Source organism: Rattus norvegicus, chromosome 10 (genome assembly GCF_021556685.1).
Source record: "Rattus norvegicus strain SHRSP/BbbUtx chromosome 10, alternate assembly SHRSP_T2T, whole genome shotgun sequence".
NCBI classification, from domain to species: Eukaryota; Metazoa; Chordata; class Mammalia; order Rodentia; family Muridae; genus Rattus; species Rattus norvegicus.
In genome coordinates this window covers 43944346-43971811 of record NC_141543.1, presented here as the reverse complement: position 1 = coordinate 43971811, position 27466 = coordinate 43944346, and the positions used below count along the sequence as shown (strand labels likewise).

General features: G+C 45.8%; 1 protein-coding gene across 7 annotated transcripts; it reads left to right on the top strand.

Moving 5' to 3' along the window:
* The first annotated feature begins 461 nt into the window (after nt 1–461).
* Nucleotides 462–27466, top strand: Slc22a5 (solute carrier family 22 member 5). Of its 7 annotated transcripts, none has more exons than XM_087571239.1 (10): nt 462–1000; nt 8240–8343; nt 16113–16280; nt 17150–17321; nt 18434–18560; nt 20609–20709; nt 22436–22650; nt 24261–24443; nt 25648–25783; nt 26129–27466. In XM_087571239.1, exons 4-10 carry the CDS (start codon nt 17227–17229, stop codon nt 26214–26216), a joined length of 945 nt encoding a protein of 314 aa, XP_087427365.1. In that variant the 5' UTR covers nt 462–1000; nt 8240–8343; nt 16113–16280; nt 17150–17226; the 3' UTR covers nt 26217–27466.

The window sequence follows — 27466 nt, the reverse complement described above, 5'->3', positions numbered from 1 at the left end:
GGGTGGCCTTGGACACAAGACTTTCAAAGTCACCCTTTGCCCCAAGGGAACCTGGGAACCTGCTCCGGAAAGTGGCCTGAAAAGACCCAATCCCGCCCCCTAGAGCAGACCTGCTCCGGGTGTGGCTCACAGACGCCCCGCCTCAGTCTTCCAGTGTGGGCGGAGCTAAGAGTGCCCACCCAACCCGGGCCCCGCAGCGATCGGTGAGGGGCGTGGTCGAATGAAGCCACACCCCTCCCTCGCTCACAGTTCTGAAGCCAGGTTCAGCCCCGCCTTGCGTACTGCCCAGCCAGTTCTGAGTCCTGGCTCCGCTCCGCCTCAGGCGCACGCGCGGCCGATGGCCTGCGCCCACCGTGCGTCACTCAGGCCCCTGCCCCGCCCCCGCCGCGCCGCGCCTCCGAGCCGGGACGGCGGGGCGGGCCTTACGGCCCAGGCCCTTGCCCAGAGCCCGCCCCGGCCTCAGACCCTATGTAAGGTTGGCGGTGGCGGAGTCTGAGGCGTCGGTGGGAACTCACGAGCCTCGCACGCAGAGGCCCTCAGCGCCCCGTCTCCCGCTCTGCGGTATCCCCAGATCCCCGGACGGGTGCTGTGGGAGGCTGAGGACGGCATGCGGGACTACGACGAGGTGACCGCCTTCCTGGGCGAGTGGGGGCCCTTCCAGCGCCTCATTTTCTTCCTGCTCAGCGCCAGCATCATCCCCAATGGCTTCAATGGTATGTCTATCGTGTTCCTGGCGGGGACCCCGGAGCACCGTTGCCTTGTGCCTCACACCGTGAACTTGAGCAGCGCGTGGCGCAACCACAGTATCCCGTTGGAGACGAAGGACGGACGACAGGTGCCTCAGAGCTGCCGCCGCTACCGACTGGCCACCATCGCCAACTTCTCTGCGCTGGGGCTGGAGCCGGGACGGGACGTGGACCTGGAGCAGCTGGAGCAAGAGAACTGCCTGGATGGCTGGGAGTACAACAAGGACGTCTTCCTGTCCACCATCGTGACAGAGGTAGGTGGCAGCCCCCTGTCAGGGTCTGGTGACATCGCGGGCGACGGTTGTAGCCCTTCGTTCAACGCTCAGGATCCCTGGTGATGAACATCCTCCAGTCAGGTGGCCCAGGAACATTTTATGAGATGACTTCTAGTCACAGTACACCCCTCGGTGTACAAGTGTCAGGCTGGCCGTCTGTCTGTAGGGGTCGCATTGAAGATAGAGTCCCCAAGGTACTACCCCTAGGAGATTCCCTGAGGCCCTGAGTGGTGGGACTTTTTCAAGATACTGATGTGATTCAGAGGGGTGGAATTAGGACTTGCTCCAGAGAAGAGATTACGGTTTTAGCCTCTGTTCAGAAAGGAAATACTCTTTGCAGAACTTTTTAAAGTTAAAGAAACATGTGTTCCAAACTCTCTACCCTTTCTCTATTCTTCCTTCCCTCACCTATCCTCACCCCGAAATGAAGTCTTGACATGCCCTAGGAGAAACTGTCTTCCATTTGTCCTCAATGGATTGTTACTTCTTAAGGACCCATGTGTCTTCACATCTATCCAGGGTGACTTGTTGGTATGGAGTCTTTTCCACAGTATTCTGAGACAAGGTCACTGGGGAGTTAAGGCATATAATCTCTGAAGATCGATGGAAACCTAATTCCTCCTCCCCTCGCACTTTATTCTTGGGTGACTTTGATGCTTCTCTGAAGTCACTCAGCTGAGGATGTGGCAGGCTGTTTAATGGTGCATGTGGATCTGTTTGGGGACTTGGGCACCAATTGTAATTTCCTGCAGTCTCAGCAGTATTGAATATGCAGACAGTGAAAAGAATCTTCTGTGATACCATTGGACAACTGGCTCATTGAGTGTCAGGAACTGGGATTGACCAGTTATGCTTTCTGAAGGAGATAGCTTCTTGGTGAGTTTAGCTCTTAGGTCTAAATCCAACACCAAGAAATGGATCCAGGAGGATGTATAGAAAGGAGCAGTACAGTTGGGGATTTAGCTCAGTGGTAGAGCGTTTGCCTAGCAAGCGCAAGGCCCTGGGTTCGGTCCTCAGCTCTGGGGAAAAAAAAAAAAAAGAAGAAAAAAAAATAAAGGAGCAGTAGGGACAAGCTAGGAGTACCTGTTTGGCATCTAAGCTTCCTCCTGGAAGTAGAGACTGAGCTTCCCTCCTTATAGGGACCCTCAGGTATATTTTTCTTCAGGGGATTGTCATCCTTCAAGAGTAGAGACTGAGAGTATCCCCACAAGAGTTACTGCTTGTTTCCTTTGGGTGTTTGCAGTTAGTTGTGTCTAAAACCTGTGCTTACCTACTGTGTAAGTAAGTAGTAAGAATGAAATCCGAGCTCCATTGGGGACTTTTAACTTAAGTGACATCATGCCAGGACCAGGCATCACTACCTAACAGATAAAAGGACTGATCAGTGCTAATCAGTGATGGAGCACTCTTTTAGTCTGAGCACTCAGGAGGCAGAGGCAGGAAGATCTCTATTGAATTAGAGGTCAGCCTGGTCTACAGAGTAAGTTCTAGGACAGCCAAGGCTACACAGGAAAATCCTGTTTTGAAAAACAAAACAACAACAAAAAGTATATTTACTGAGTTAGATAGCTGAGTGTTTTTGACCCATAAGTCCACAGAGAAGGGATTTTTCAGCTGTTTCACATCTTGAGCTCCAAAACTCCTAAGTGCTTGGAAGCAAGCGATGGCAGAGGCTGCTGGAGTTGACACATCAATTCCTAAAATCTGCTATGGCAGCCCAAGGAAGGGGCAGTTGAAATCTGAAGCAGCTTCCTGTCATGTCTTTATTTTTTACCCTGACCTTGAGAGTGCCGGGCTCTCTCTAGTCATTTTGCCCCTGCTTCACTGCCATCTTGCTTGCTGCCAAGGCCGAAAGCAGTTCTGTTCAGCTCCTAGAAGCTGACTGAGCAGCAAAAGTCCAGATTCTTTTGACCTACTGCATTACCAATGTCAGTGTTTATTTATTTTTTCAATGGATCTGGATGCTATTGAGCTGTCTTAGCAGTTTCGTAAGAGTTATATGCCCTTTCACCTACTTACAGGTCAGCAGTCTTTGCAGGAGGCAAGTTTAATACTTTACTTAGCTCTTTTCTTTGGGAATACTGGAATGCCTGTCTTGAAGTTCAAGGCTTGTCCACTCAGATGAACAGACATTGTTGAAAGCTGCTGCATTAACACTCTGATGACTTTTTCCAAGATCTGTTTTCTTTCAACCCAGACCTAGTCTGCTGACAACTGCAACTCATCAGCAGCTCCCTGCCTGCTAAATGTCTCTAAACTTGCTCTCTGCCCCAAATCAAGGATAAAGGTCTTTTAAGTGCACTGTTAATTGAATTCCTCTTGTCTTTCTTTCTTTCTTTTGACAGAAGGCTGACTTTTTTTCCCCTTTCAAGTTAAATTACATACAAAAAGTACTAAACTTGGCAATAGATTAGGTTTCTGTGTCTCCCTGAATCTTGACAGGATGCTAGATGAGGAAGATCTTTTATCAGAACGTTTTTATTGAAGTGGTGAGTGAATAAATTATGAACCTTTCCAGAAGGCTTAAGAACTAACTGATAGACAAAAGAGACACTTGAGCTACCAGATTGGCTGGGAATGTTTAAGGGAAATGTGGTTCTCCACCCCACTGACTGCAGCTTGGCTCTGTGTGTGTCTAAAATCAGGCAGTGAGGTTGGACAAAAGAAAGAGACCCTTCTTGGGAGGTTAAAGAGCTTCTGCGTCCATATTTCAGGAAAGCTTGGTGAACTACATGCCTGTAGACTGGTACCTCTTCTTGTTCCTTGCTCATCCCAGGCACACCTAGAATCCTAAGTCCCACCACATCATACTTCTTTTTTTTTTTTTGGTTCTTTTTTTTCGGAGCTGGGGACCAAACCCAGGGCCTTGCGCTTCCTAGGCAAGCGCTCTACCACTGAGCTAAATCCCCAACCCCCACATCATACTTCTGAATCCAGGACTACCCCTTCCTCTGAAAACCTGGGTGATTTCTTAGGTTTCTGGGTCACCTGCTCTGTGGTCTCAATGGAAATTCAGTCAAGTTTTCTTTATAACTTTGTGGTGTCTATGACTTAGGACTCCTTCAGCTGCGGTCTGACATGGCTCTACATTGCTCTGTACCATGTCTCTTGCTTTCCATAAGTCTCTTGCCTAGGCATTGACAGTTCTTCAAATCACTCTCTTTTGTTCAGTCTGTGTTTTCATCAGTCTTGTCTCTTGCCTAGACCATCTTGGAAAAATGGGAATTCCTCCCACTGTTATCCACAGCCCACCTAGATAAAAATTCCTAGCACCCTAGGTGGTTGGGCTGGCATGAGTCTGAGACACTTGGAGCCAGGACCTTGCCTGTGCTAGCCATCCACCCCCAACCCGTCTGCATTCCCCTCCCCACCTCTCTCTCTCTCTCTCTCTCTCTCTCTCTCTCTCTGGAAAGTCACAGACCTTCATTGCTTTGCAGCTGCATGGCAAACCAAAGTGGCTACTTGTGCATACACAGCTGTAGTAGACACAGCTGACAGGAAGCAATCAAACTGAGACCTTCTCTTGCTCAGAACCATCACCCTGCGTCAGGGTTCTGATAGTGACACAAAGTCAGGAGTCACAGAACAAAGAAAAGACTTTATTCTAAAGATTGAGGTGTGGGGTTCATCTGGGCTTTGGGCAGCTAGGCCTGGTGCCTAAAACTATAGGAAATGATGATGTTGAAGGCCCTTTTATCCATTGATCCCCTCACCATACATCCTATAGTTCCCAGGTCATTCCTCTGCTCAGGGCACTGTGGGCACAATAGAGGCTTTAATAGCAAATACTACTTCTCTTTTTCTGAGAGTCCTGAAGTAAAGATCCACTTTTTTTTTTTTAATTATGGAGATTGAGTCTTGCTGCATTGCCTTGGCTGAACACAAGTGTTCTTCCTGCCTCTAGCTCCTGAGTGATGGGACTACAACCTCTCACAGCTAGGATTCATCATTAATTATACTGGAAAGCAGAACAAAATGTTTTAGAAATAAATGCCTTAAAGACTAACTGATACCTGCCAGTATGCTTGGTCACTGATGCAAACACAGTTTGTACATTGCAGAGAAGACTTTTGCCTGTTGGGCACAAATCTTATCACTTTTCCAGGTAGTTCGCCGATAGAACATGTAGTCTCTGGAGCCTATACTCCCCATCTCCCGCCCCACTCCCTTTCTTCACATAGTTGAAACGCAATTCTCATTACAGATGAAGCCAAGAGTCATACTTCTTTGAGCTGGAGAGATGTCTAAGTGAGTAAGTGCTTGTTGCACAAGCATAAAGATCTGACATTGGATCCCAGCTCCCACATTAAAAGAAGAAAGGAGGGTTGGGGATTTAGCTCAGTGGTAGAGCGCTTGCCTAGCAAGTGCAAGGCCCTGGGTTCGGTCCCCAGCTCCGAAAAATAGAAAAGAAAAAGAAAAAAAAAAAAAAAAGAAAGGAAGGAAGGAAAGGATAGGGCTGGAGAGATTTCTAAGTGCTCATCTGAGTTCAATTTCTAGTACCCATGGGTGATTCACAACTGTTACTAGAGCTCCAGAGGATCCAACCAACACCTTCCATCTGCAGAAACAAGCATATACATGTGGCAGACACTTACATAAACACACACACACACACACACACACACACACACACACACACACACAGACACTCACACAGCCATGCAGCCAGGCAATGGTGGAACACACCTTTAATCCCAACACTCAGGAGGCAAAGGCAGGCAGGCAGGTTTCTGAGTTCTGGGCCATCCTGGATTTGAGTTCCAGGATAGCCAGCACTACACAGAGACTCCCAGTTAAAAGAGGTGGGGGTTGGGAGAAAGCAAGGCATGGCTACATTATTCAGTAAAAGACCCTGTCTTAAAGGAATAATGCAGGACACCCAACATGCTCCTCTAGTTTCTATGTATGTAGTCATACATTCATATATACACATGCAAACACATGTATAACATATGCATTAAATAATAAATAAGATACGATACAATTTTTTAACCTTTTAAAAACTTCTCAATAGCTATTTCTTTAAACATTTTTTCTGTAAATACATTTTTATTTTATTTTTACTTTTGGAAATTTTTAATTGGATTTTTTTTTTTTCCAAAGCTGGGGACCAGACCTAGGGCCTTGCACTTGTTAGGCAAGCACTCTGCCACTCAGCTAAATCACGAACTCCTTTATGGGATTTTTTTTATATTTATATTTCAAATGTTATCCTCTTTCTCCCCTCTCCTATACCCTCTCCCCCCCAGCTGTTTTTTTAAAGATTTATTTTTATGTGTGTGAATGTTTTACATGCAGGCGTTTGAGGTATCACGTGCATGTGGAGTCCAAAAGAGTGCATGGGATCCTCTAGGGGGAAAAAAAGCAACTTAACAGATTGCTTGAGACATAAATGAAATAAAGAGTATATCTCAATGGACCGTTTGAAAATACTTGACAGCTATATTAATATACCCTTGAACCCAGAGAACCTGAGTCAAATGTACTAGAGAGGCACATTTCTGACTAGACAAAAGTGCAGACCCTTGGTCACAGCTATTCTAGAGTCTCCAAGTTTGGTTCTCCTTACAGCTCTCTAGCCATGAAGCTTGACTGGTGGCCAAGTCCGTCATCCACCCACCAAGTAGAAGAGAACCCTGATGTCTGGGCTTCCAGAGCTTTAGTTATAACTGAGTGGCCAGATGAGGACAGGAGTACTAGGTTCAAGGGTACGCTCATTAAGCAGGAGTACTTAACTTTGACTATCATCCCACCCCTCTAATACAAACTCAGGCCAAGTCCACATGCCTACTGTATTAGATATGAAAGCTGATTCACCCTGTACTCCTGAGACATCTTATCATTCCTGACTCTACTCACAGGCGCCATGTGGCCACTAGGAAACAAGTATTAATGTGACCCATGTCTTAGTTAAGGTTTTACTGCTGTCAACAGACACCATGACCAAGGCAAGCCTTATAAAGACAGCATTTAATTGGGGCTGGCTTACAGGTTCATCCGTTCAGTCCATTATCAACAAGGCGGGAACATGGTGGCATCTACATCTTCATCTGAAGGCTGCTAGCAAATACTGGCTTCCAGGCGCTAGGATGAGGGTCTTAAAGCCCACACCTACTCTGACAAGGCCACACCTTTTAATAGTGACACTTCCAGGATCAAGCGTATACAAACCATCACAAGCAGGCATTTAGAGTTGCCAGGGACTCAGTGGTAGGTGACAGCATAGTTACTGCATTGAGTTATCCCAAACTAAGGACAGGATAAATCAAGCAGGTAAGGTGAAAGCCAGAAAGATGCTACCATGCCTACAGAGCAATTTGACCTGTTTTCACATGGAATCCGGCCTTGCAAGTATGTTTTGGAGACTTACTTAGGGCTACAACTTTAGGACTTGACTTTAGAATCTGTGTATATTTCCCTTTTCCTCCTCCTCTACTACCTCCTACTTCCTTTTTAAAGACATGGTCTGATGTAGCCCAGATTAACCTTGATAGTAACTTGTAGTTAAGGCTGACCTTAAACACTGACATTCTGATCCTTCTTCCCAACTGCACCCATGAACTACCATACCTAGTTGGTGCAATGCTGGGGATTGAAGCCAGGGCATCCTGGATGCTAAGCAAGCACTCTTCCAGCTCAGCTACAACCCAGCCTCTGAGTGGATTTTTGTCTACCTTGGATGTATCAGTTCCCAACCATCACATGGGACATGTTGATAAACAGCTTATAGCAACTTATCCTTCATGTCATCTTTGTTGTAGCAAAAGCAATATATTTTATCATATTTAAGAATGATAGTAGCATAATTCTATCTATGACACAGAAGCTGCCTATCATTATTGGTTCCTTCAGCTTTATGACCCCAACCATTCCCAGTCATGGTATTAGCAGCCATGTGTGGAACATTTGTCCACCTACCAGCATGCACAAAAACCATCACTGACCAGAGATCAGTGTCAGGCTTGGTAGAATGCTGCCGCTTGCCCTTCTTCTCACCTTGAATTGAACCGTGACATGGGAGCCTACTCTATGAAAGACAAGATGGAGAGGGAAAGACCAACTGCTTTCTCTGCATTCCTGCTCAGGTGAGTCATTGCGTAGATCATTGAGCTCCTATAGTCAGAACATTCAGGGATGTAGGGTATGCCAGTTCATTTTCCAAGAAGCCTTAAATTTCAGAAAAGTACTGAGTGATGCATCCCTTTGCTCCTCCTACAGTGGGACCTGGTGTGTAAGGATGACTGGAAAGCCCCACTCACCACCTCCTTGTTTTTCGTGGGTGTGCTGATGGGCTCCTTCATTTCGGGACAGCTCTCAGACAGGTAAGGTGTCCAGCACTGGTCAAGGAGTATATACCTGGACTTGACTTCAAATGATGATGTTCTCTTAGCCCAGGGCCATTTGTTTCAGAAGCAGCACTATGTCTAGCATAGACTCCATATCAAGTAAAATGGGCCAACAACCTCCCACATCATTTCATAATCTTTGCTGAACAGAGAAAGACTAATCTTCCCAAGGAGATTAAAGCATCCTCCTATCCCTGAGAAAGGGAGAGGTTGACACATGTGTACATGCACTGTACTGTAGAACATTAAGCAGTACCATGGTGGCCACCTGTATTCTGAAGGTAGGATTCTGGCTCTGAACAAGGTAAGAGAAGATAGAGATCTCACTAGTCAGTAGTGCTACATCATAACTGTAATGATGTACTCTGACGCCCCTCTGCTAAATGGCTGAGGGTATAGCACTTACTGTATGACCAAAAGAATGAACGGTATTTGTTACAAGCATGGCATTGTACAATTTTAAAGCCTTATCTAAAGTCCATTAATGGCTTAGAGAGTCAAAAAACCCTTGAAATTCAAGTAGCGGGTGGTGGTGCATATCTCTAATACTACTACTCAGATGGGTGAGACCAAAGGATTGAGAGTTCAAGGCCAACTTGAAATACTTCGGGAGAATCTGACTCAGCAACCAAAGGCAACAATAAAAATAGAGATTGTCTATGAGGGTTTATTGTCTTTATTGTCTTTATTGTTACGTCATCAAGAACTGTGAAGTTCTCAGAAGGTCCATTATGCTAAGTCCCTTTAGTTAGAGCTTTGGGATCTATCACGACAGCTGAGGTCAGCAGAGAGCACTTGGCCATGGTGGCATTGATAGGATACTCCTAGACACAGGAGATCCAGGTTCTCAACTTATGGGTCGAAACCCCTGTCAGAGGGATAATTACAGTTCTTAACAGTAGCAATATTACAGTTATGACATAGTATCAGAAGAGTCTTATGCTTGGGGTTAGTCTTAGTTAGGGTTTCCATTGTAATGAAAAGACACCATGACCAAGGCAACTTTTATAAAGGACACCATTTAATTGGCTGGCTTAAGAGTTTCAGAGATTTGATCCATTATCATGGCAGGAAGCATGTCAGCATCCAGGCAGACATGGTTTAAGATAGAGAAAGAACCAAGAATTCTACATCTTGATCAGAAGGCAACCAGTAGAAACTGTCTCTTCCTCACTGGGAGGAGAGATTTAGCACTAGTATCCCTCAAAGCCCACCCCGACAATGACACATTTCCTCCAACAAGGACTTACCTATTCTGACAAGGACATATCTCCTAATAGTGTCTTTCCCTGTGGGACAAGCATTCAAACACACGTCTGTGGGGGCCAAACCTATTCAAACTGCTGCAGGGGGTCACCATAACATGAGGAACTGTATTGAAGGGTCCCACCATTAGGAAGCTGAGAACCTCTGCAGTAGAGGGTGCTCAGCATCCTCCTGGCCAGCTAGGAAGCTCACAGAGAAGTCCAGGCTGAGACAGAATATCATCTTGCCTGGGAAGCAAAGCTACTTACTCTGTCACATGCTCTGTCACATGCTCTGTCACATGCTCCCGGAGCTGCATGATTTCATGTGTACATCTACGGATCAGTCTCCCATCATTTCTCAAAGTTTTTTGGTTGTTTTCTTAATTTTTATTTTTTTGTGTATGAAGAAGAAGTGTATAAGCAACAAAATATATTTGCAGGTTCGGGAACAGCTTTTACATTAGTTCCAAGGATCCACTAGAGCATCAGGCTTGTATAGCGAACATTTTGTCTACTGAGCTATCTTTCTGGCCCTTCTAATATTCATTCATTCATTCATTTATTTAGGCCAGGTTGGCATTAAACGTATGGCAGTCCTCCTGCCTCACTTTCTTGATGCTAGAATTACAAGGATGTACACTACTCTCGGCTAATGAAAACTTACAAACTGCATATCTCATTAGATTTATTTTTCAAAAGTCACTTAGTGATTAAATATAAAATACTGAACTGCTACAGGGTACACTACAGACATCACTAAGATGTCGTGTCTAGAGGCACACTGCTTTAGGACCAGTACTCAGGAAGCAGAAGATGCAGGTGGTTCTCTGAGTTTGAAAATAGTCTGGTATATACAGAGCTACACAGAGAAACCCTGTTTCCAAAAAAATACTAAAAAATTTTTTAAATACAGATGTCATGTCAGGAGCCTGTGACCATGATTGCAAGTTTGGGCTGAGCCTGTTGGGCCCTCCCTGTTGGGAATGACACTTCTCTTAATCTAGTAACAAGCATTGATTGATTGCTTTTGTTTATTTAGCAAATATGTAGTATGTGCCAGGCACTGTTCCAAGTACAGCACACCTTAAAAACCAAATAGGTGACCATATCTTCACCCCCTGTGACAGGAACTGTTATTCCCACTTTGTAAGTGGGGCAAGTAAAACACTGTGGCTAATTTATGTGCCAGGGTATGTGGTTGGCAAGTGGCAGGTTCTACTGAGGCCCAGGGCTCCTTGCTCCTCTGGCTTTCTGGACTATCTCTGCTCATCCAGAACGCGCCTTTACAGAGCAGATAGATGGATTCAACTTACTGAAGAAGCGATTATTTTCCTTGGCCATGGGAAATGATACCAGGGAAGGTCAGAGTGCCATGAAAGTGTCCATCAGGGGTCAGGAGGATTTACTGGGAAGCAAAGCATGAGCTGAAAGTTGAAAGATGAGTAGACATTTGGTGTCAAAGAGGTGGAGAGAAGAAAGGCACTCTGGGCAGGAAAACCCATCATGTGTTAAAGTCTAGACAAGAGGCTTAGGAACAGAAAAAAGTCCACTGTGGTTGAGGTCAGGAAACTCAGATGGAGACAAGGACCACGAAGCAGGCAGAGGCCAGAGCTGATGGGCAAACGTGGCTTAGCTCAGATCGCAGTGAAGCATTTGGATTGGAGAAGTGAGGAGCCTTGAGAGTTGTTTTTTGAGAGCGTCACTATCAGACATGCATTTTGAAAAAGGATTTGATAGGATTGTATTGATGGAAGGAAAATGAGAGGAATCAATCTCTCTCTCTCTCTCTCTCTCTCTCTCTCTCTCTGTCTCTCTCTCTCTCTCTCTCTCTCTCTCTCTCTCTCTCTCTGTGTATATGTGTGTGTGTGTGTGTGTTGTGTTTTTCAAGATGGGGTTTCTCTGTGTGGCCCTGGCTGTCCTAGAACTCGCCCTGTAGACCATGCTGGCCTCAAACTCACAGATTCACCTGTCTCTTAACAAAAGCATGTGTCGATAGTCAAATATTTCACCACCTGAGCTACGTTTCTTGCTCCCTGCCTCAAAATTTTCAGAAAAGGTCTTCTAACACATTCCATCACCCTTCTGCAGGGAAGGCTTTAGTATGCTCATGAATTTGTTTTTTTATTGTTTGTTTGAGAGTAAAGACTTTAGTGTGGAAATGAGGAGGGACCTTAAAGGGACCAATTAGGAGCTTTTTGGTGGTTCATAAAAGGATGATAGGGGATGAGCATAGGACCAAGGCTGCTAGAGATGGGGAGATGAGGTAGTGAAGTCTGGAGGACTTGCTGGCTGGTCAAATGTAGGGAGTAAGGAGGGAAATGCTCTGACTTTCATAATAAATTAAGATATTATATCCTTTAATAACGAAGACAAAGAACTAAATTTGCAGAGAAAATATTGAATGTTATTGAATTCAGGGTGATTGTAAGACCTCTGATTGGAGAGGTTCGGGGTATCGTTGGATGTATGGATGCTCCTCGAGACCTTCCAGTATGTATAATGCAGGGGAAGGGCAAACAGGCTAAGAGGTCCTCCAGGTAGAGGTGAGGAATTCAAGTGTAGAATGAGCACTGTATCTCAAAGGAATTGAACAATGTCAAAAGCAAGGAAGAAGGGGGTTGAGGATTTAGCTCAGTGGTAGAGCGCTTGCTTAGCAACCGCAAGGCCCTGGGCTCAGTCCCCAGCTCCGGAAAAAAAAAAAAAAAAAAAAAAAAAAAACAAGGAAGAAGGTATACCACGTTGGGTGTAGAAACTTTGCCAGTTGTATCCTAGGTTAAATAGATCTTTATGAGTCAGCTTAAGAACCTGTTTATCATGCAATAGAACACCACCATCACAGAGCAAAGTGTAGAATTTCCACATTAAAGTGTTTATGCTCAAAGAAACAATAAAAACAAAATTCCTGAGCATACTAAGGATTAACTTCCCTGCAGAGGGTGATAGAATGTGTTAAAAGACCTTTTCTGAAACATTTTGAGGCAGGGAGCAAGGGATGTGGCTCAGGTCGTGAAGTATTTGACTATCATGCATGAAACCCTATGTTTGATCTACACACCGCATAATCCATGTGTGGTGGTGCACACCTGCAATCTTAGCACTTAGAAGATGAAGGCAGGAGGATTAGAAATTTATGGTCATGCTCTATTACATAGTGACTTAGAGGCCAGCCTGGGATAAATGAAATCCTCCCTCAACACCATCTCTGAATGCGTGTGTGTGTGTGTGTGTGTGTGTGTGTGTGTGTGTGTGTGTGTGTGTGTGTGATAGCTTTTGCAATGAAATCTCTTTTCAGTGAGTTTCTTTAGCCTGTAAATGAAACACTGAAAGTACTGTGTTCAGACTGTAGTCCATGTTTGCAGCTCCCAGCACCACCCTCAAGCCTGTCTGCACACCCAGAGAAGTACTAGGGCTTATGAGATGGACAGCTCACTGCTATTCAGTACCAGGTTGAAAACCAAACCAGAGAACTAACTGTTGGGGCAATAGATTTATGCCTTCAGCTTGTTATCTGGAGAATCAGCAGTAACTTTTTGTATGGGACAAATGTAAAGCTTTCTTCCCAGCTATTCCTGTCTAAATTCAAATGAAATTAAAATGATTTTACATTGTTACAGCTTTTATATGACATTACTAAGCTAGCTTTCTGGATTATGAGAGTCACAACACAGAGAATAAGTAGATTGGTATTTCCTGGTTTTGTAAATATGTGTGTTTGCTATTTTATTGCCAGTCTTTAAAAGTGACCGGACCAGGTCTGTGAGTGGGAGACATTGCTCTGAGTAAAGCTCAACCACCTGAGTTCTGTCATCAGGACCCACATGGTAGAAGGAGAGAACCAACCCCAGCAAGTTGTCCTCTGACCTCCACATGCACTCCTCTAGTTCACATGCACCCCACCCCCCTACACCTCCCATCAAATTACTTTCTGAATCCTGAACCTGGGGAATTAGCACAGTGAAGGGCTGCCCCACAACCATGAAGTTCCATACTCAGTCCCCAGCACCCAGCACCCAGCACCCATGTAATATCAGGGTGGCATGGCATGCCTTTATTGTCCCAGTGACTGAAGGACAGGACCAGCAGGCTCCCTGAAGATTATTGGCAAGTCACCCTAGCCTAGGAGTGAGTTCTAGATGCCCGTGAGAAACCTGTCTTAAAAATGGTGTTCTGCATAATAACACCGAGATTGACCTCTGGTCTCCACATGCATATACACACATGTGCACAGGAGAACACACACTCACACATATGCACATACATGCACATGTACACACACACACACACACACACACACACACACACACACACACACACACACACCAAGGAAAGCCTCCAAAAAGAGATTCTCACTGTAAGGAAGGATGTAAAGAAAGTAGAAAGCTATGTCCCGGGAAGGGATTGATGCATGCTTTGATAGCACTCAGGAAAACTGCAACACGTTAGTCAGAACAGATGCCTAGAACACCAGAGGAAGCATTATGTCAGGTGTATCAAAGAGTGCTTCCCAAAGAGATCAGTGTGTGAGTCTGCATGGACTTAGGAGAAGGCCCACCATGTAGACAGTGCATGTGAATGTATTCTCCAGAAAGAACCATGACCAAAAGAAAACAAGCGTGCTAACTTAGCAAAGACAGCAGCAGTCTACACTGTAGGTGATGATGCCAGTCTTCTCCTCCTCTGCTGCCTTTGTGCAGTTGCCCGTAATCTATCCCATAATATACAGTTTTGAGTGCTGGGTCTTCTTTTTGCAGTTGCTTTTGTTTCCATTTCATTTGTGATGGAAATTTAACCCAGGACCTTGTGTGTGCTCAGCATGCACTTTGCCTCTGAGCTGTACCCGTCTCCTCTGGGTACTTTGACATACAAGTATTGTTGTCTATAATTCACTATGCTGTAGATGTCATATTTGCATAATTTCCAATTTTTATGTTGGAACTTCCTCAGTAAATGAAGAAATGTACTTTATGAACGTCTAAACTTGTGAAATATAAAAATTTCTCTAGATCCTTGTGCAATTGATGGAAGGGTTTTGTTTGTTTGTTTGTTTGTTTGTTTAAGTTTATCTCATCAGTTAAATTGGAGGCTGAAAAGAAAACCTGCTGTTCCTGTAGAGAACCGGGATTTGATTCCTAGTTACAGATTCCCACCTCTAGCCTCAGTTCCAAGGGATCTGGTGTTCTCCTCTAGCCTCTGAGGTCACCAGGCATGCATATGATGCCCAGACACACCTGCAGGCAAGAATACCTATACACATAAAATTAATTTTTTCAAAATTATGCTTTCAGCATTTTGATGCTTTGAAATTTTAGTTTCAACATTCAAGATTATGGAGTTCCAGAAATTGTCTTTTGATTTTATTGTTCAAACTCCTTTTTTGTGTAATTACTGTTTGTAGGGGTGGGGAGGATAGTTTTTTCATTCATTTATTTATTAAAAATGTGTTTCTACTATGTAGCCCTATTTGGCTTGGAACACCTACCTTTGTCTCTCAAGTGCTAAAATTGAAGGAATTTGCCACCACAACAGACTGCTCTTCAAATATAAATTTTGTCTTGTCCATTTACAAACTTTAGTATCTTGGGACTATAGAAATGGCTTAGCAATTAAGATTACTGGCTATTCTTGCAAAAGACATAGATTCAGATACTAGCACATACATGACAGGTTATAACCATCTGTATCTCTAGTTTTAGGAGCAGGGATGTATATACACCAGCACTAGGTGCATATACATGCACATAAAATAGTGAAATTATTGTATTTCATTAATTTAATTTAATAAATTTAATAATTTAATTTAATAAATTTTAGTCTAATTTATTCTGGTGTTTTCCCCTTTACTTTTTATTTGCCTTGAGGTTTATCTATTAAAGAACCCTGAGCAGTTTCATTGTAGAATTTCCCACACCAGGTCTGGGTGATCTTATATGCCTAAGCTTCTTTATTCTGTGCAGAAAGACAGCATATTCATAGGCTCAGGTCAGGGTCAGTCTCTGACAAGATTATAGGAGAGTATCACATGGTTGTCGGTCACTCACACAGTGTCAGTTCATGAGGTGCTGTACAATAGTGACACAGAATTTTTTCTCTTTTTACTCAGGATTTTCATCACTTATAGAAAACATTCTTCCTCTACATGTATTTCAAGTTATTCATATCATTGATAGAGGGAAGTCAGGATAAGTGACCAGTCTTCATTGACTAAGAATTACGTTTTATCTGCTTTAAAAACTTATTATGAACATGTGGATTTACACATAACAAATGTCTTTCCATCCCCTGCAGTCATTAGCCCCATTGTGGCACTGCCATTGAGGTAGCCTGAGTGTCCAGACTACACATTCATCCTGGAAAGTATGGAATTCAATGTCCGCATGGAGAGTGAGAGGGAGGGAACTACCCTGGTGCCAGTCCCTGTGTCGGGAGACAGCCCCTCTGTGGAGCCAGTGGCTGCTGCCTCTCCCAGCTGCTTCTCTGTGACCCTCCTTTCCTCTCCAGGTTTGGTCGCAAGAATGTGCTGTTTTTGACCATGGGCATGCAGACTGGCTTCAGCTTCCTGCAGCTCTTCTCTGTGAACTTCGAGATGTTTACAGTGCTTTTTGTCCTTGTTGGCATGGGTCAGATCTCCAACTACGTGGCAGCATTTGTCCTGGGTATGGACATCAGGTTGGAGTTGAGTACTTAATCCTGTGTTTCACTTTACTGGAGACAAGTTGTGATGTCCCTCACTAGAATTCCCTAGTAAATAAACCTACTTCACCACATGGGAAGTTGAGCCTGACAAGGGTTCTGACTTCTGATGTCCTGTTCTTCTGGCCTCTGACTTGTGGCCTCTTGGCCTTATTAGTACTTCAGTCATTAACTAGAATTCCCTTTTTAAAGGCTTGCATGGAAAGAAGGAGGCACACCAAGGAGAGATGGGCCATGATGGGCAGGCTCCCCAGGAAAGGGATGCTGCAGAGCATTGCTGCCTATCAGTGTCTGCCCAGGAGAGTGAGTTGAGCAGTGCAGTTCAGGTTTGGGTCAGAGTCTATCCTTCAGTGCTATGACTTAGACAAGCTACCTTGTTCCCACTGGAAAGCTTCTAGTCTCCCTGTTTAGAAGAGCCTTGCTCTAACCAATCAGATCACTGGGTTCCTTTGGCTGTATACTGGGAAGGATGATTATTTTCTTAGTTACTAGAACATTTTTTCTACAAAGGATAATAGTTAGCATGTGTGGCTTTAGTGGTGATTTTGCCTTTGGTTAATTCTTCCTTGTGTAAGGATTTACAGGGGTGTAACGCTCTTTAGCATGTGTCTGAGGGTGGTGATGATGTTTTCATAAGAGAACTGTTGCCTAGGGACCTCAGAGAAATACCCCAGGAGCAAATCAGAGCAGACTTAGTCAGTTCAGATGTAGCCCCCTCCCAGAGACTCTGAACACACAGCTACTTCTGGCTCCCTCTTGTCTCTATGTTAAAAATGATATCACAGAAGAGTTATAGGAAATAACCCTAATTAATGATTAACTTGACTCTTCCTTGTTTTGAACAGGAACAGAAATTCTTTCCAAGTCAATTCGAATTATATTCGCCACCTTAGGAGTTTGCATATTTTATGCATTTGGCTTCATGGTGCTGCCTCTGTTTGCATACTTCATCAGAGACTGGAGGATGCTGCTGCTTGCGCTCACTGTACCAGGGGTGCTGTGTGGGGCTCTCTGGTGGTAAGTGTGGCCCTGGCCCTTGGGCTGCCTACCCTGGGGGTGGCTTCTGTATCACGTCCAGTAGAGGGCAGCAGTAGGCCTAAAATTTCAATTCTAGATCCCACAAAAGGGGGGTGCATATTATTTATGTCAGTTCACAAAATCTCCCCATACTCAGAAAAGTCAAAAGAACACAGAATCCCAAGACATTAGCAGGCATCTCTTCTGCCCTGTTCTACGTCGAACTAAGAATTTGCTGCAAGCAGATAGAGACCAGCCAAACCTCTGGGAAGTCCCCAGGTCCCAGCAAGACCTAGACTATAGCTGCTTGATGCTGAGGCCCCAGACCGGGGGGGTTGGAAAGTAAAGAGAGGGAGAGCTCCACATTGAGCTTCCTCCAGTGGCTGTGCAGAGGAAGGCAGGTCCAGCTGTGCTGCCACAGAGGAAGATTGGGCAGGGAAAGCAACAGCTATTCCAAGCCAAGAATGGATCCTGGCAGGTAGACTAGACTAAGTTGAGATCCTCACCCCTTGCACAGTGGAGAGCATCCTGGAGAGAATGGGAGCAGAAAAAACAATGTATCATGGCTCCTGGTTATGAGAGGAGAGAGGGCTGCCTGGTCACAAGCATAAGGAAAATACTCACCAGTCTCCGGCCCTAATAACAAGGCTGTTTTGTGTAGAGAGACCGACAAGTCTATTGAGTAAATCAGAGGTGGAGTAGGAAGAAGTGGATGTTAAGTGATCTCTGCAGAAGATCCTGTGCCTCTCACGGACAGAGTAGAATAGAGCAGGATCTAGGTGGGCCTGACTCTCAGCAGAAGCCAGGCATCAGGAGCCCATCTTGTACCTGTCTCCTTAAAGCCCAGAAGGGGGCACCACCATTGCAGACATGCAGATGCCAGCCAGAGTGGGGATCCCCTTGGGATGTACAGGAGGATGCTTCAGGGTTTGCTCATTCCACTCAGAGCTCACACCTCAGGTAGTTACTGGACCATCTCTATTTCTGCCTTATGAATACTGCACATTCCACGCTCCTGCCTCTCTGTCTGAAACCTCACTTCCCGTATGCAGTTGAGCCATGTCCAGCCTCTAGAGAGCAGGAGGCCTCACTAGATTGTGCTGTACTTCCAGGTTCATCCCTGAGTCCCCCCGATGGCTCATCTCTCAAGGCCGAGTTAAAGAGGCAGAGGTGATCATCCGCAAAGCTGCCAAATTCAATGGGATTGTTGCGCCTTCCACTATCTTCGATCCCAGTGAGGTAAACACCATGTGGAAGCCACTGGGGAGGCTCCCACTGACCGTTTGAGGTCAGCAGCATGCAGCACAGCTCACAGGAACTTAGCCCTTGCCTTCCCTAAGCCATGGGCACCCCTAAGGCAAGGGTTGTTAAATGTAGAAGTTGGAGGAATAGAAGGATGGATGATTCAGTCTGTAAAGTGCTCGCCACACAAGCATCAGGGCCCAAGTTCAGATCCCCAACAACAGACTGAAAAACAGGCATGGCTGAGTGTGGTTGTAATCCCAGTACTGGGGGAGCAGAGACAGCAGGACCCCTGGGGCTTACTGGATAGAAGGACAACCAGTCAATGAGAAACATTGCAAGTCAAACTGTAGCGCGCGTGCTCTCTCTCTCTCTCTCTCTCTCTCTCTCTCTCTCTGTAGTCATATTTTTTAATCATTCTTTTTTCTTCCTCTTTTTTTTTTTTTTTTGAGACAGGGGTTCTGAGTGTAGCTCTAACTCTCCTGGAACTGACACTGTAGACCAGGTTGGCCTCAAACTCCAAGGTCTGCCTTCCTCTGCCTCCCTAGTGGAGAGATTAAAGGTATATGCCACAACCACCTTCCCCCAACACCCCATTTTAGATAGGATCTCACTATGTAACTCTGTGTAGTCTGTCTAGGTTGGCCTCAAACTCACAGAAACTTGACTGTCTCTGCCTCTCCAGTGTTCAGATTAAAATGATATGCGATCATTCCTGGCTTAATTATTTTTTTAATAGTAAACACCCTTCATGAGAAAGAGGTTTTCATCCACTCCAGTATTTTGAGAAGTTGTTTCTTATGCCTCAGAGATTGTCATCTGAAGATAATCAGAACAGTGGTAGATTTACAATCAGCAGTGTTCTGTCTCTGTTCACTCAATTCGTTGTTACCCATCATCCTAGAGCCTGGTTCTTTCTGATGGCCACTTCTCTTCTCCATTCTTCCATACTCTAAGGCCACAACTTTTTGTGGTCCTGGTTTTTGCTTCCTGTTCCCTTTTCCAGACTCATGAGGTTGACACTGCAGATGCTGGCAGATATGGCTCTGGGTTTGTCTCTTATATGAGAAGAAAGGGACTGGTTGAAGGGGCAGCTGCCTGCAGCCGTGCTGCAGTGTGAGCAGCAGACAAGATTGAGATGCTCTAGGCAGGATGAGGACTTACAGCTTGAGCTGCAGGAGATGGAGCCGTTGTTATGAGCAGACAAGAACCAAGAGCTCTGCTAGCATCTCCCTGAAGCGATAGCTGTCACTCAGCCTTCTCCAGAAGGGCTCTGAAGCACAGAAGGCAGTGCTGAGGGCATTTTAAGTCAGATGGCTTTGGTGACATTTAAGTAAAGGGTTAGTCTGGGTGAATCTATAAGCCTCACTGGCATCACTAAGGAAATGTAGTTATTTCAGAGGATTCTTTGAGTCCCAAGTTGACCTTTTGCTAAACTGGTGAGCTGGTAGAAACAAGCTCCCAAGCTGGGTTAGCTAAGAAAGCAACAGCAGTATGTTTAGACATGTGGTTTAGTGATGGCCTTGGCTTTGTCGAATCTCATAGGAAGTTAATCTGGGTGAAGGGTGGGTCAGTTTTCCTGTTTTTCAATTTGTTTTTTTTTTTCTCCTGGAAATAGACCAGTAACAACATAGCATGAGGACTCCCAACATCCACTCTACTTACATATCAGCTCACAAAAATTGACAGCCACTTTTTTTTCTCTCTGACCAAGAGAGTTAGGAGTCAGCCTTACTTAGGCAACTTCAAGGCCTCCTTGGGAAGTGACAGTGAGTGAGGATGGGCAGGTTGATGCATGAGGCAACTGTCAGCTTGGGCCTCTGCCTTTGCTGTCCTTTCTTTTTTAAAACCTCTTTCTCATTTACTCTAGTTTGTCCTTGACTAAGGCTGCAGGGACCTTGGACAGTCCCTTAAGTCGTTGTACTTCTGTCTTTTCAAGGAAGAACCTTGGAACTCTTGAGAAGTGATGGGGGGCTAGGTGTGTGTCTGTAGGAGGCACGTCTTCAACCTGTTCTCCTTCCAGAACCACTATTTTCTTCCTGCAGTTACAAGACTTAAATTCCAAGAAGCCTCAGTCGCACCACATTTATGATCTGGTCCGAACACGAAATATCAGGATCATCACCATCATGTCCATAATCCTGTGGTGCGTAAGTGAGACCTGCCTGAACCACACCCACTGTCAGGACTCTCGTCTACAGACATGCTTCAGACCAAAGCTGAAGCCTCTGTCATCACATGACACAAGGGTTCTTCCTTGGGATGGATGGCAGCCATGGGGACATAACAGTTTTTAATGTAATGGAAACCCAGGAAAGGAGAAAATAATCATGGTGGCTGTTTGAGATCTCGGGGTCCCACAAGGGAATCCCACAGGTTCTTCCTTAGTTGTCCTGTCCCTTGTCCCCACTCCTTCAGTAGATTATCTGTGGTAAATAGGAAGGAGCTGACAGAAATTCTACTGTGCTCATGGAGACAGAAGGAGCGGCCCTACATTGGGGCCACATTGTCTGCCATTTACACATACCCTACACGGCCCATGGCCGTATGCCTGGCTGTTCCTTTTTAAAAAGTTATCTGTTGATGACACATACTCTCTGCCTGGGACAGTTGGGGGTTTAAAGAAGGGTCTCAGTGAAGACACTTTATCCTTTATGCTCAAGAGGCTGCTAAGAGCTTTCTGGAAACACCGTGGGATATGGTCCTTCTGGGATGTTCATAAACTGTACTGAAGTCAGTGCTATGGCCTGGATGTCCTGTCCAGGTGTCTTCTGACAAGGTGTTACACACTTATCAGAAAGGAATCTATGATTCCTGGGGAGGAACAAGGATACCTGCATAGCTCCTGCCAGACCCTTGGGACATTGGAGATCCTTGAGTGGTTCTACTGGATGAGTGGTGGTAAGATGGTAAAAGGGTAGACTTCCCCTCAGATCCCTCCTAATGGACTCAGCCAGCTTTGCAGAAAGAAGCCAGTTTACTTTCTGTTTTGGAGTGAGGCTTGGCCTGAGTCACCCTTCTCCAAGGAATTGTCCAGGAATCCTCACAGGCAATGCAGCACCCATGAATCCACCTCAGGAACAGGATCTGCTTGGAGACTATACCCCAGATTTCTAGCCTGAGTTACCCCACTTAGTTTGGATCTCCCACACTCTCCCACTGTTCTGGAGTTTCCTGGTGCTCATGAGCCTCGTCTCTTCCTTCACGATAGCAGCTGTGTTTCAACCTGTTCATGATTTAAAGATGGTCTATATAGGTCATCAATGAAGAACACCTCCTAGTATCAGAGCCAGACATGGGGTGGTCGGAAAACAGTGAGGCCTCACCATTGAGAGCTCCCCCTCCTAGAACACAGGAGGGTTCCTGGGAACCCTTTGTTGGCGGATCACAGTCTATTGACAGTCCTCCTCCAGATGTTTGTGCTCTATCTCCCTTCATGCCCCGCTCCTCTCACACCCTACCCAGTCCATTACTCATTCCCTGGCCACCTTACACTGCTGCTCGGAGAGCACATGCGGCAGAGCACTGGGTTCCAAATGCTTCAGAGGAGAATGTTAATGTTGGAGTACAGGGTGGCATTTTTCCCGCAGTGGCTAAGTCAGTATGAATTATGTAGGCTCTTGGTAAGACACGTTCTTTGTGGAACGTTCTGAAGATGCACTGGCAAAGGGTATATACACTCCTCATTGTGGCTGGGGAGACTTAGCTTTTGTCCTATGGAGTAAGGCACAGGGTGGAGTCTGCTACTGCCTGCCCTCCCATTCCCTGCACCAAGGGCAGTTCAGAACTTGTCAGGATGGAAGCTTGTTGAGGTGTGTGGGTCTGGAGAGGTGGATGTTGCTTCTCTAGATCTCTTCTGAACTCTCTTTCAGGCTGACCATATCAGTGGGCTACTTCGGACTTTCTCTTGACACTCCTAACTTGCATGGGGACATCTATGTGAACTGCTTCCTACTGGCAGCTGTTGAAGTCCCCGCCTATGTGTTGGCCTGGCTGTTGCTACAGCACCTGCCCCGGCGGTATTCTATCTCTGCTGCCCTCTTCCTGGGTGGCAGTGTCCTTCTCTTCATACAGCTGGTGCCTTCAGGTATGGACCAGCATTTGTTTACAGATATGAATTTTCTGTGTTTCCCTTTCTTGAACCAGGCTATTAATGACGTGAAGAAAGTAAAGACCGTTACACGTGTGCTGCATGTATACAGTGCTCACTTAAAAATCAAGAGATGGTGTCACAAAACGACAGTGTTCTTCATGGCCTGGGCTTTGTTTGGTGGGAAGAAAGCGTTGGGCTGTTGATTAAGCCATAGGCCCAAGTTAATATATTCATATATATTTTCCTCTCTAGCATAAAGAGAAAAGAGAGTCATCCCACTAGTTCTGTCTTATTACTTATTCAAGCAATAGCTGGAGTGACTCTGCATGGAGTCTGTTTCTAGTGGAGAAGAAAAGTTAGATGTGAACAGAAATAAAGGAAATTCATCTCATCTAAAGAGCAGTCATGGGTAGCACCCTGAACAAGAGGCACAGAACACCGTGAGAGTGTCAGAATATTTCAGAAGTTGATAGAGAAAACAGACCAAGGCATAGTGGGTCATACCTGCGATCCTAGCATAAGAGGAGGATGTAGGAGAATCAGAAGTTCAGGGTCATCCATAGCCCTCAGGGAGTCTGGGGCCAACCTAGGTTACATGAGATCTTAGTGAAACAAAGCAGAAGAATAAGGAAAAGCAGAGTTTTGTCAGGTACTGAGCCCCGTGTGCTTCAGGATAGCATGAAGAAGGAAAAGAAAGGTCTCAGAGGCTGTGGACAGGACTTTGTTGGTAAAACTGCCGTAGAATAGTGAGCGGGAAGAACCCTTTTGGACAACTTGTATAACAGAATACAGGCTTTGTTTGTCTGTAACATGCCAGAATCATCCATGCCCCTGTGGCTTTGGGAACCCCTGGTAGTTACTTTGGGGTCTGTGATACTGGGACCTTTCACAGGACTACACCATTATGTGGCAGAAGGAACCTAGGAGCGGCTCTCACCTGAGCTCACAGTGATCTGTGGGACACTTAGTTATACCCATTAGGAGTGAAGTCAATTGGAGGGTCATCCCCAAGTTCAGATGGTTTTATTACACTTATTTATTTGGAGAAGGGAGACATGTTTCCAGCACACATGTAAAGGTCAGAGGACAACTTGCAGGATGTGGGAAGTGTTGGATCTCTCCTTCCAGTGTGCAGATCCTGGGGATGAAACTCAAGTTTTGGGCTTGGCTGAAAGCTCTGTTGCCCACTGGGCCACCTCGAAAGCCCAGATCTATGAACTCCTTGAGTAGATTGCACACACGACCTGAGTTAGAACTGACCTCCCCCATTCACACACAAGTCCTGAGTTAGATGCACCGTGCCCTCAGTGTGAGGACCAGGTGAAGCAGCTCACTTTAACACGGATTAAGGTAGGCGGGCTAGGCCGATAGGGCGCTTATGTCGGTGCCTCCGGGTTGAGGGACATGTACCCTCACATGAAGTGCCCTGTCTCCTTTACTAATCTCCTTTGAGGAATCTTAGCCATAGTGTTTTCTTCCAACAGGAAGTTACAGAAACTGACCAACCCTCTCCACCCCAAATCAGGGAGAAAAGGGAAGAGAACGCCTCAAGGCAACCCTTACACTGACGCTCTTGACTGTGCTAACTTTCTTTGTCTCTATAGAATTGTTTTACTTGTCCACTGCCCTGGTGATGGTGGGCAAGTTTGGAATCACCTCTGCCTATTCCATGGTCTATGTGTACACGGCCGAGCTGTACCCCACTGTGGTCAGAAACATGGGTGTGGGGGTCAGCTCCACAGCATCCCGCCTTGGCAGCATCCTGTCTCCCTACTTTGTCTACCTTGGTAAGTTCCACAGTGCACTGGAGCGATGGGACAGAAGCTCTAAGTAGCCTTAATGTGAGCTGGAGAACAAGCACCCAGGTTAGCAGGATGCTTCAGTTCCTGGATCCCTGACTGGAGAAGGTCCTTTGCAAGTGTAGTGTGGAGAAGGCCCTCATTTGCAAATGGAAAACAGCTCACAGAGCAGCTAGATGGGAATGAGAAAGTGTGGGAGTTTCTACTTCAGTCTCCCCAGACCTTCCATCACAAAGTACAATTTCTTTATCATGCTTTAGGGAGCTAGTGTGCTTTACTGGAGGAATATCATTTTAGAGTTAGGAACATGAAGAGAATCCTGTCCATTCAAGAGATCTGATAGACAGACAGTTGCCATAACTTAAACACTTCATTCATTCAGTGTATCTGTGGAGGTCAGAGAACAATTTAGGGAGTCAGTTCTTTTCTTCTACCATGTGTATCGTGGGGATGGAACCCCAGACTCCACGCTTAGCAGCGAGTATTTTAAGCAGCTGAGCCATCTCCCTGGCCCTCAGTTTACTTTCCAAGACAATAGTCGACTAAGTTGTACGAGCTGGGCTTGAACTTGCTCTGCAGCCCCAGCAGCCCTTGAACTTTTGCTCCTCTTGCCTCAGCCTGCTGACCGGGTGGCATACAGGCCTGCATGGCACCCTTGACAGGGTGTTGTATGCCCTGTAAAGATGTGCCTTTTGACATTTTATGTAGCAGGACACCAATCTCTGTGGTTCAGAGAAGTCCTCCCTCCTGGCAGGGCTCCTCCTCTGCATAGCTCCAGCTCAGGAGAGGACTCGCCAGTGTCCAGAGAGCAGCAAGTCCCTTGCAAGCTCCATGGCTCTACTTAGGCGGCCCCTGGTCTAACCTGAGTGCAAATAAACTGTGACCGATCTACAGAGGTGGAAATTTGTTCCTGTCCTGGACAAGCCCCTTGTGTTGCCTGGAAAGCCTGCAGCTGTCCTGTCTCTGTTCCCCTAGACCTTTCTCTTGTCCAGTGTAAACACTGCTGGACCTCGGGCACATGTGTTCCAGGTCTGGGTTCTGACTCTTTAGATGCCAGACTCACTCTGGCAGCCCAGGCTTTAGGAAGCACTGGAGCCAACAGGACAGCAAGCCCTCTCTAGAGTCCTGAGAGAATGAAAGGCCCAACCAAGATCAAGTCTCACTGTAACCTGGGTCCTCTGCTCAACCACAGGTGCCTATGATCGCTTCCTGCCTTATATCCTCATGGGAAGTCTGACCATCCTGACAGCTATCCTCACCTTGTTCTTCCCAGAGAGCTTTGGTGCCCCTCTCCCCGACACCATTGACCAGATGCTCAGGGTCAAAGGGTAAGAGACCTCACTCCTAACACTGGATTCATCGGGTCTGGTCTGGCCTGGCCGTCTTAGGGGTCTGTTCCTTAAAGCAGTGCTCCCTGAATACTCTGTCTCACAATACCTGGACTACCTTAACTGGTGCTGTCTCTGGCAAAGGCCTGATACCGAGTGACAGGTGTCCTTGTGAATGAATGCCCATGAAAGCAGCAGCTCTGACCCAGGGCAGAGACCAAGACAAACATCAATACTTGCCTTTGGTTTGGTTTTGTTTCTCTCCCCATCTAGTTTACCTGTTTTGATACTGACAGGTATCTTTTTGAAGTTTGTTACTAACATTTGTTTTCCTTGTCTCAATAGAATAAAACAATGGCAAATCCAAAGCCAAACAAGGACGCAAAAAGATGGTGGAGAAAGCCCAACGGTCCTAAAGAGCACAGCCTTCTAACACCCTGTCCAGAAGGTGAAAAACTGAAAGGAAACCTGCGTGTAGTCAGAAATGCTCTCAATCACTGAGGGCTTTCTGTTCTGTTGACCTTGTGTCTCACATGCTCACGGATGGGGCATCTGTCCTGAAGAGCCACCTTCCTCCAGGGCCACCAAGGCTAACCACACACAGCTTGCACATCCCATCACAGTGTGGACTGGGGCCTCCCAGAGAAGTTACTGAGTCTCTTGAAGCAGTGGGACTTGGAAGACTGAGAAACATCTGCTAGACATGCTTTGTTATCCTGTAAGACCTGATAGTCACAGACAGAACAGCAGGTCTGTTTCCCCTCCTTTCCCTAACTGAAGAACTTACAGGAAAGGAATAAAAGTGACTCAGTGGTGGTGTGCTTGTCTAGGATGCACCAGAAGGAAACAAAAATTTCTTTTCAGAAAATAAGTGATTCCATGGGGAGTTTGATTTCTCATCTTACCTAAGTTAACCAAAATCCTGTGATCATTTTAACCCACAACAGAAGAACACAAGACCAAGGGAACCCTAAAGGAAACTGAGGTGAGGCTGGTACATAAAGCAGACAGTGTGTGGACTGTGGCTGCTCTGCCCCTCAGCCAGCTGTACTGTGTGTGTCTGGTCAGGGTCCTGCCTTGCCCAGACCCTGTGAGAAACCTACTGTTGAGGCCAGGCTTGGCCTCCACTGCTGTGTAAATCAGAACTCAGGCTGCCAGACACTTGGCTGTGTCTTGAGGGAAATGTATGGATAACAGAGTGTTCCTTCCTTCTTCCAGCACTGTCATGGGAGTTTGTCATCTGCTGTTGTATCTCAAGCTATTTGTCCTTTAGCAGAAACTTGGGAACTGCCTGTGTTTCCCAGCTCAGGGTTACCCTGGCTGGTGTGCAGTTGCCAATATAAATGGCCTTCACAGTCTTAGCCACTAGAGCGGCTCTGAGTGCCAAAAATACTAACACCATGCTTCTTCCTTTTACGATGTGTAATCATGAGGAAAATCACAAGAAAGAAATGTAAATTGTGTTCACAGTCTCTCAGAGTCGCTGGCTGCAGTCACATCGGTGGGGATTTCGTGTTCAGTGATTGTCTTCTCTTCTGATTATGTTGCCATGGTGCTCCGAAAGCACACGCTTCACGCTCTTAAAATGCAAAACAAACACAGAAACCCGTATTTTGTGAAAGCTACTGAAGTGCCTTGGGCAAGGATATGGTTTTAATAAACTGATTTTTTTTTTAAATAATA

Excerpts from the sequence above, each read along its gene's own strand:
- Slc22a5 (XM_087571240.1), top strand. The coding sequence starts at position 17,227 with ATGGTGCTGCCTCTGTTTGCATACTTCATCAGAGACTGGAGGATGCTG. Across the intron at positions 20,710-22,435 it reads ATCATGTCCATAATCCTGTG|GCTGACCATATCAGTGGGCT; the intron begins GTGCGTAAGTGA and ends ACTCTCTTTCAG. Across the intron at positions 24,444-25,647 it reads TCCCTACTTTGTCTACCTTG|GTGCCTATGATCGCTTCCTG; the intron begins GTAAGTTCCACA and ends GCTCAACCACAG.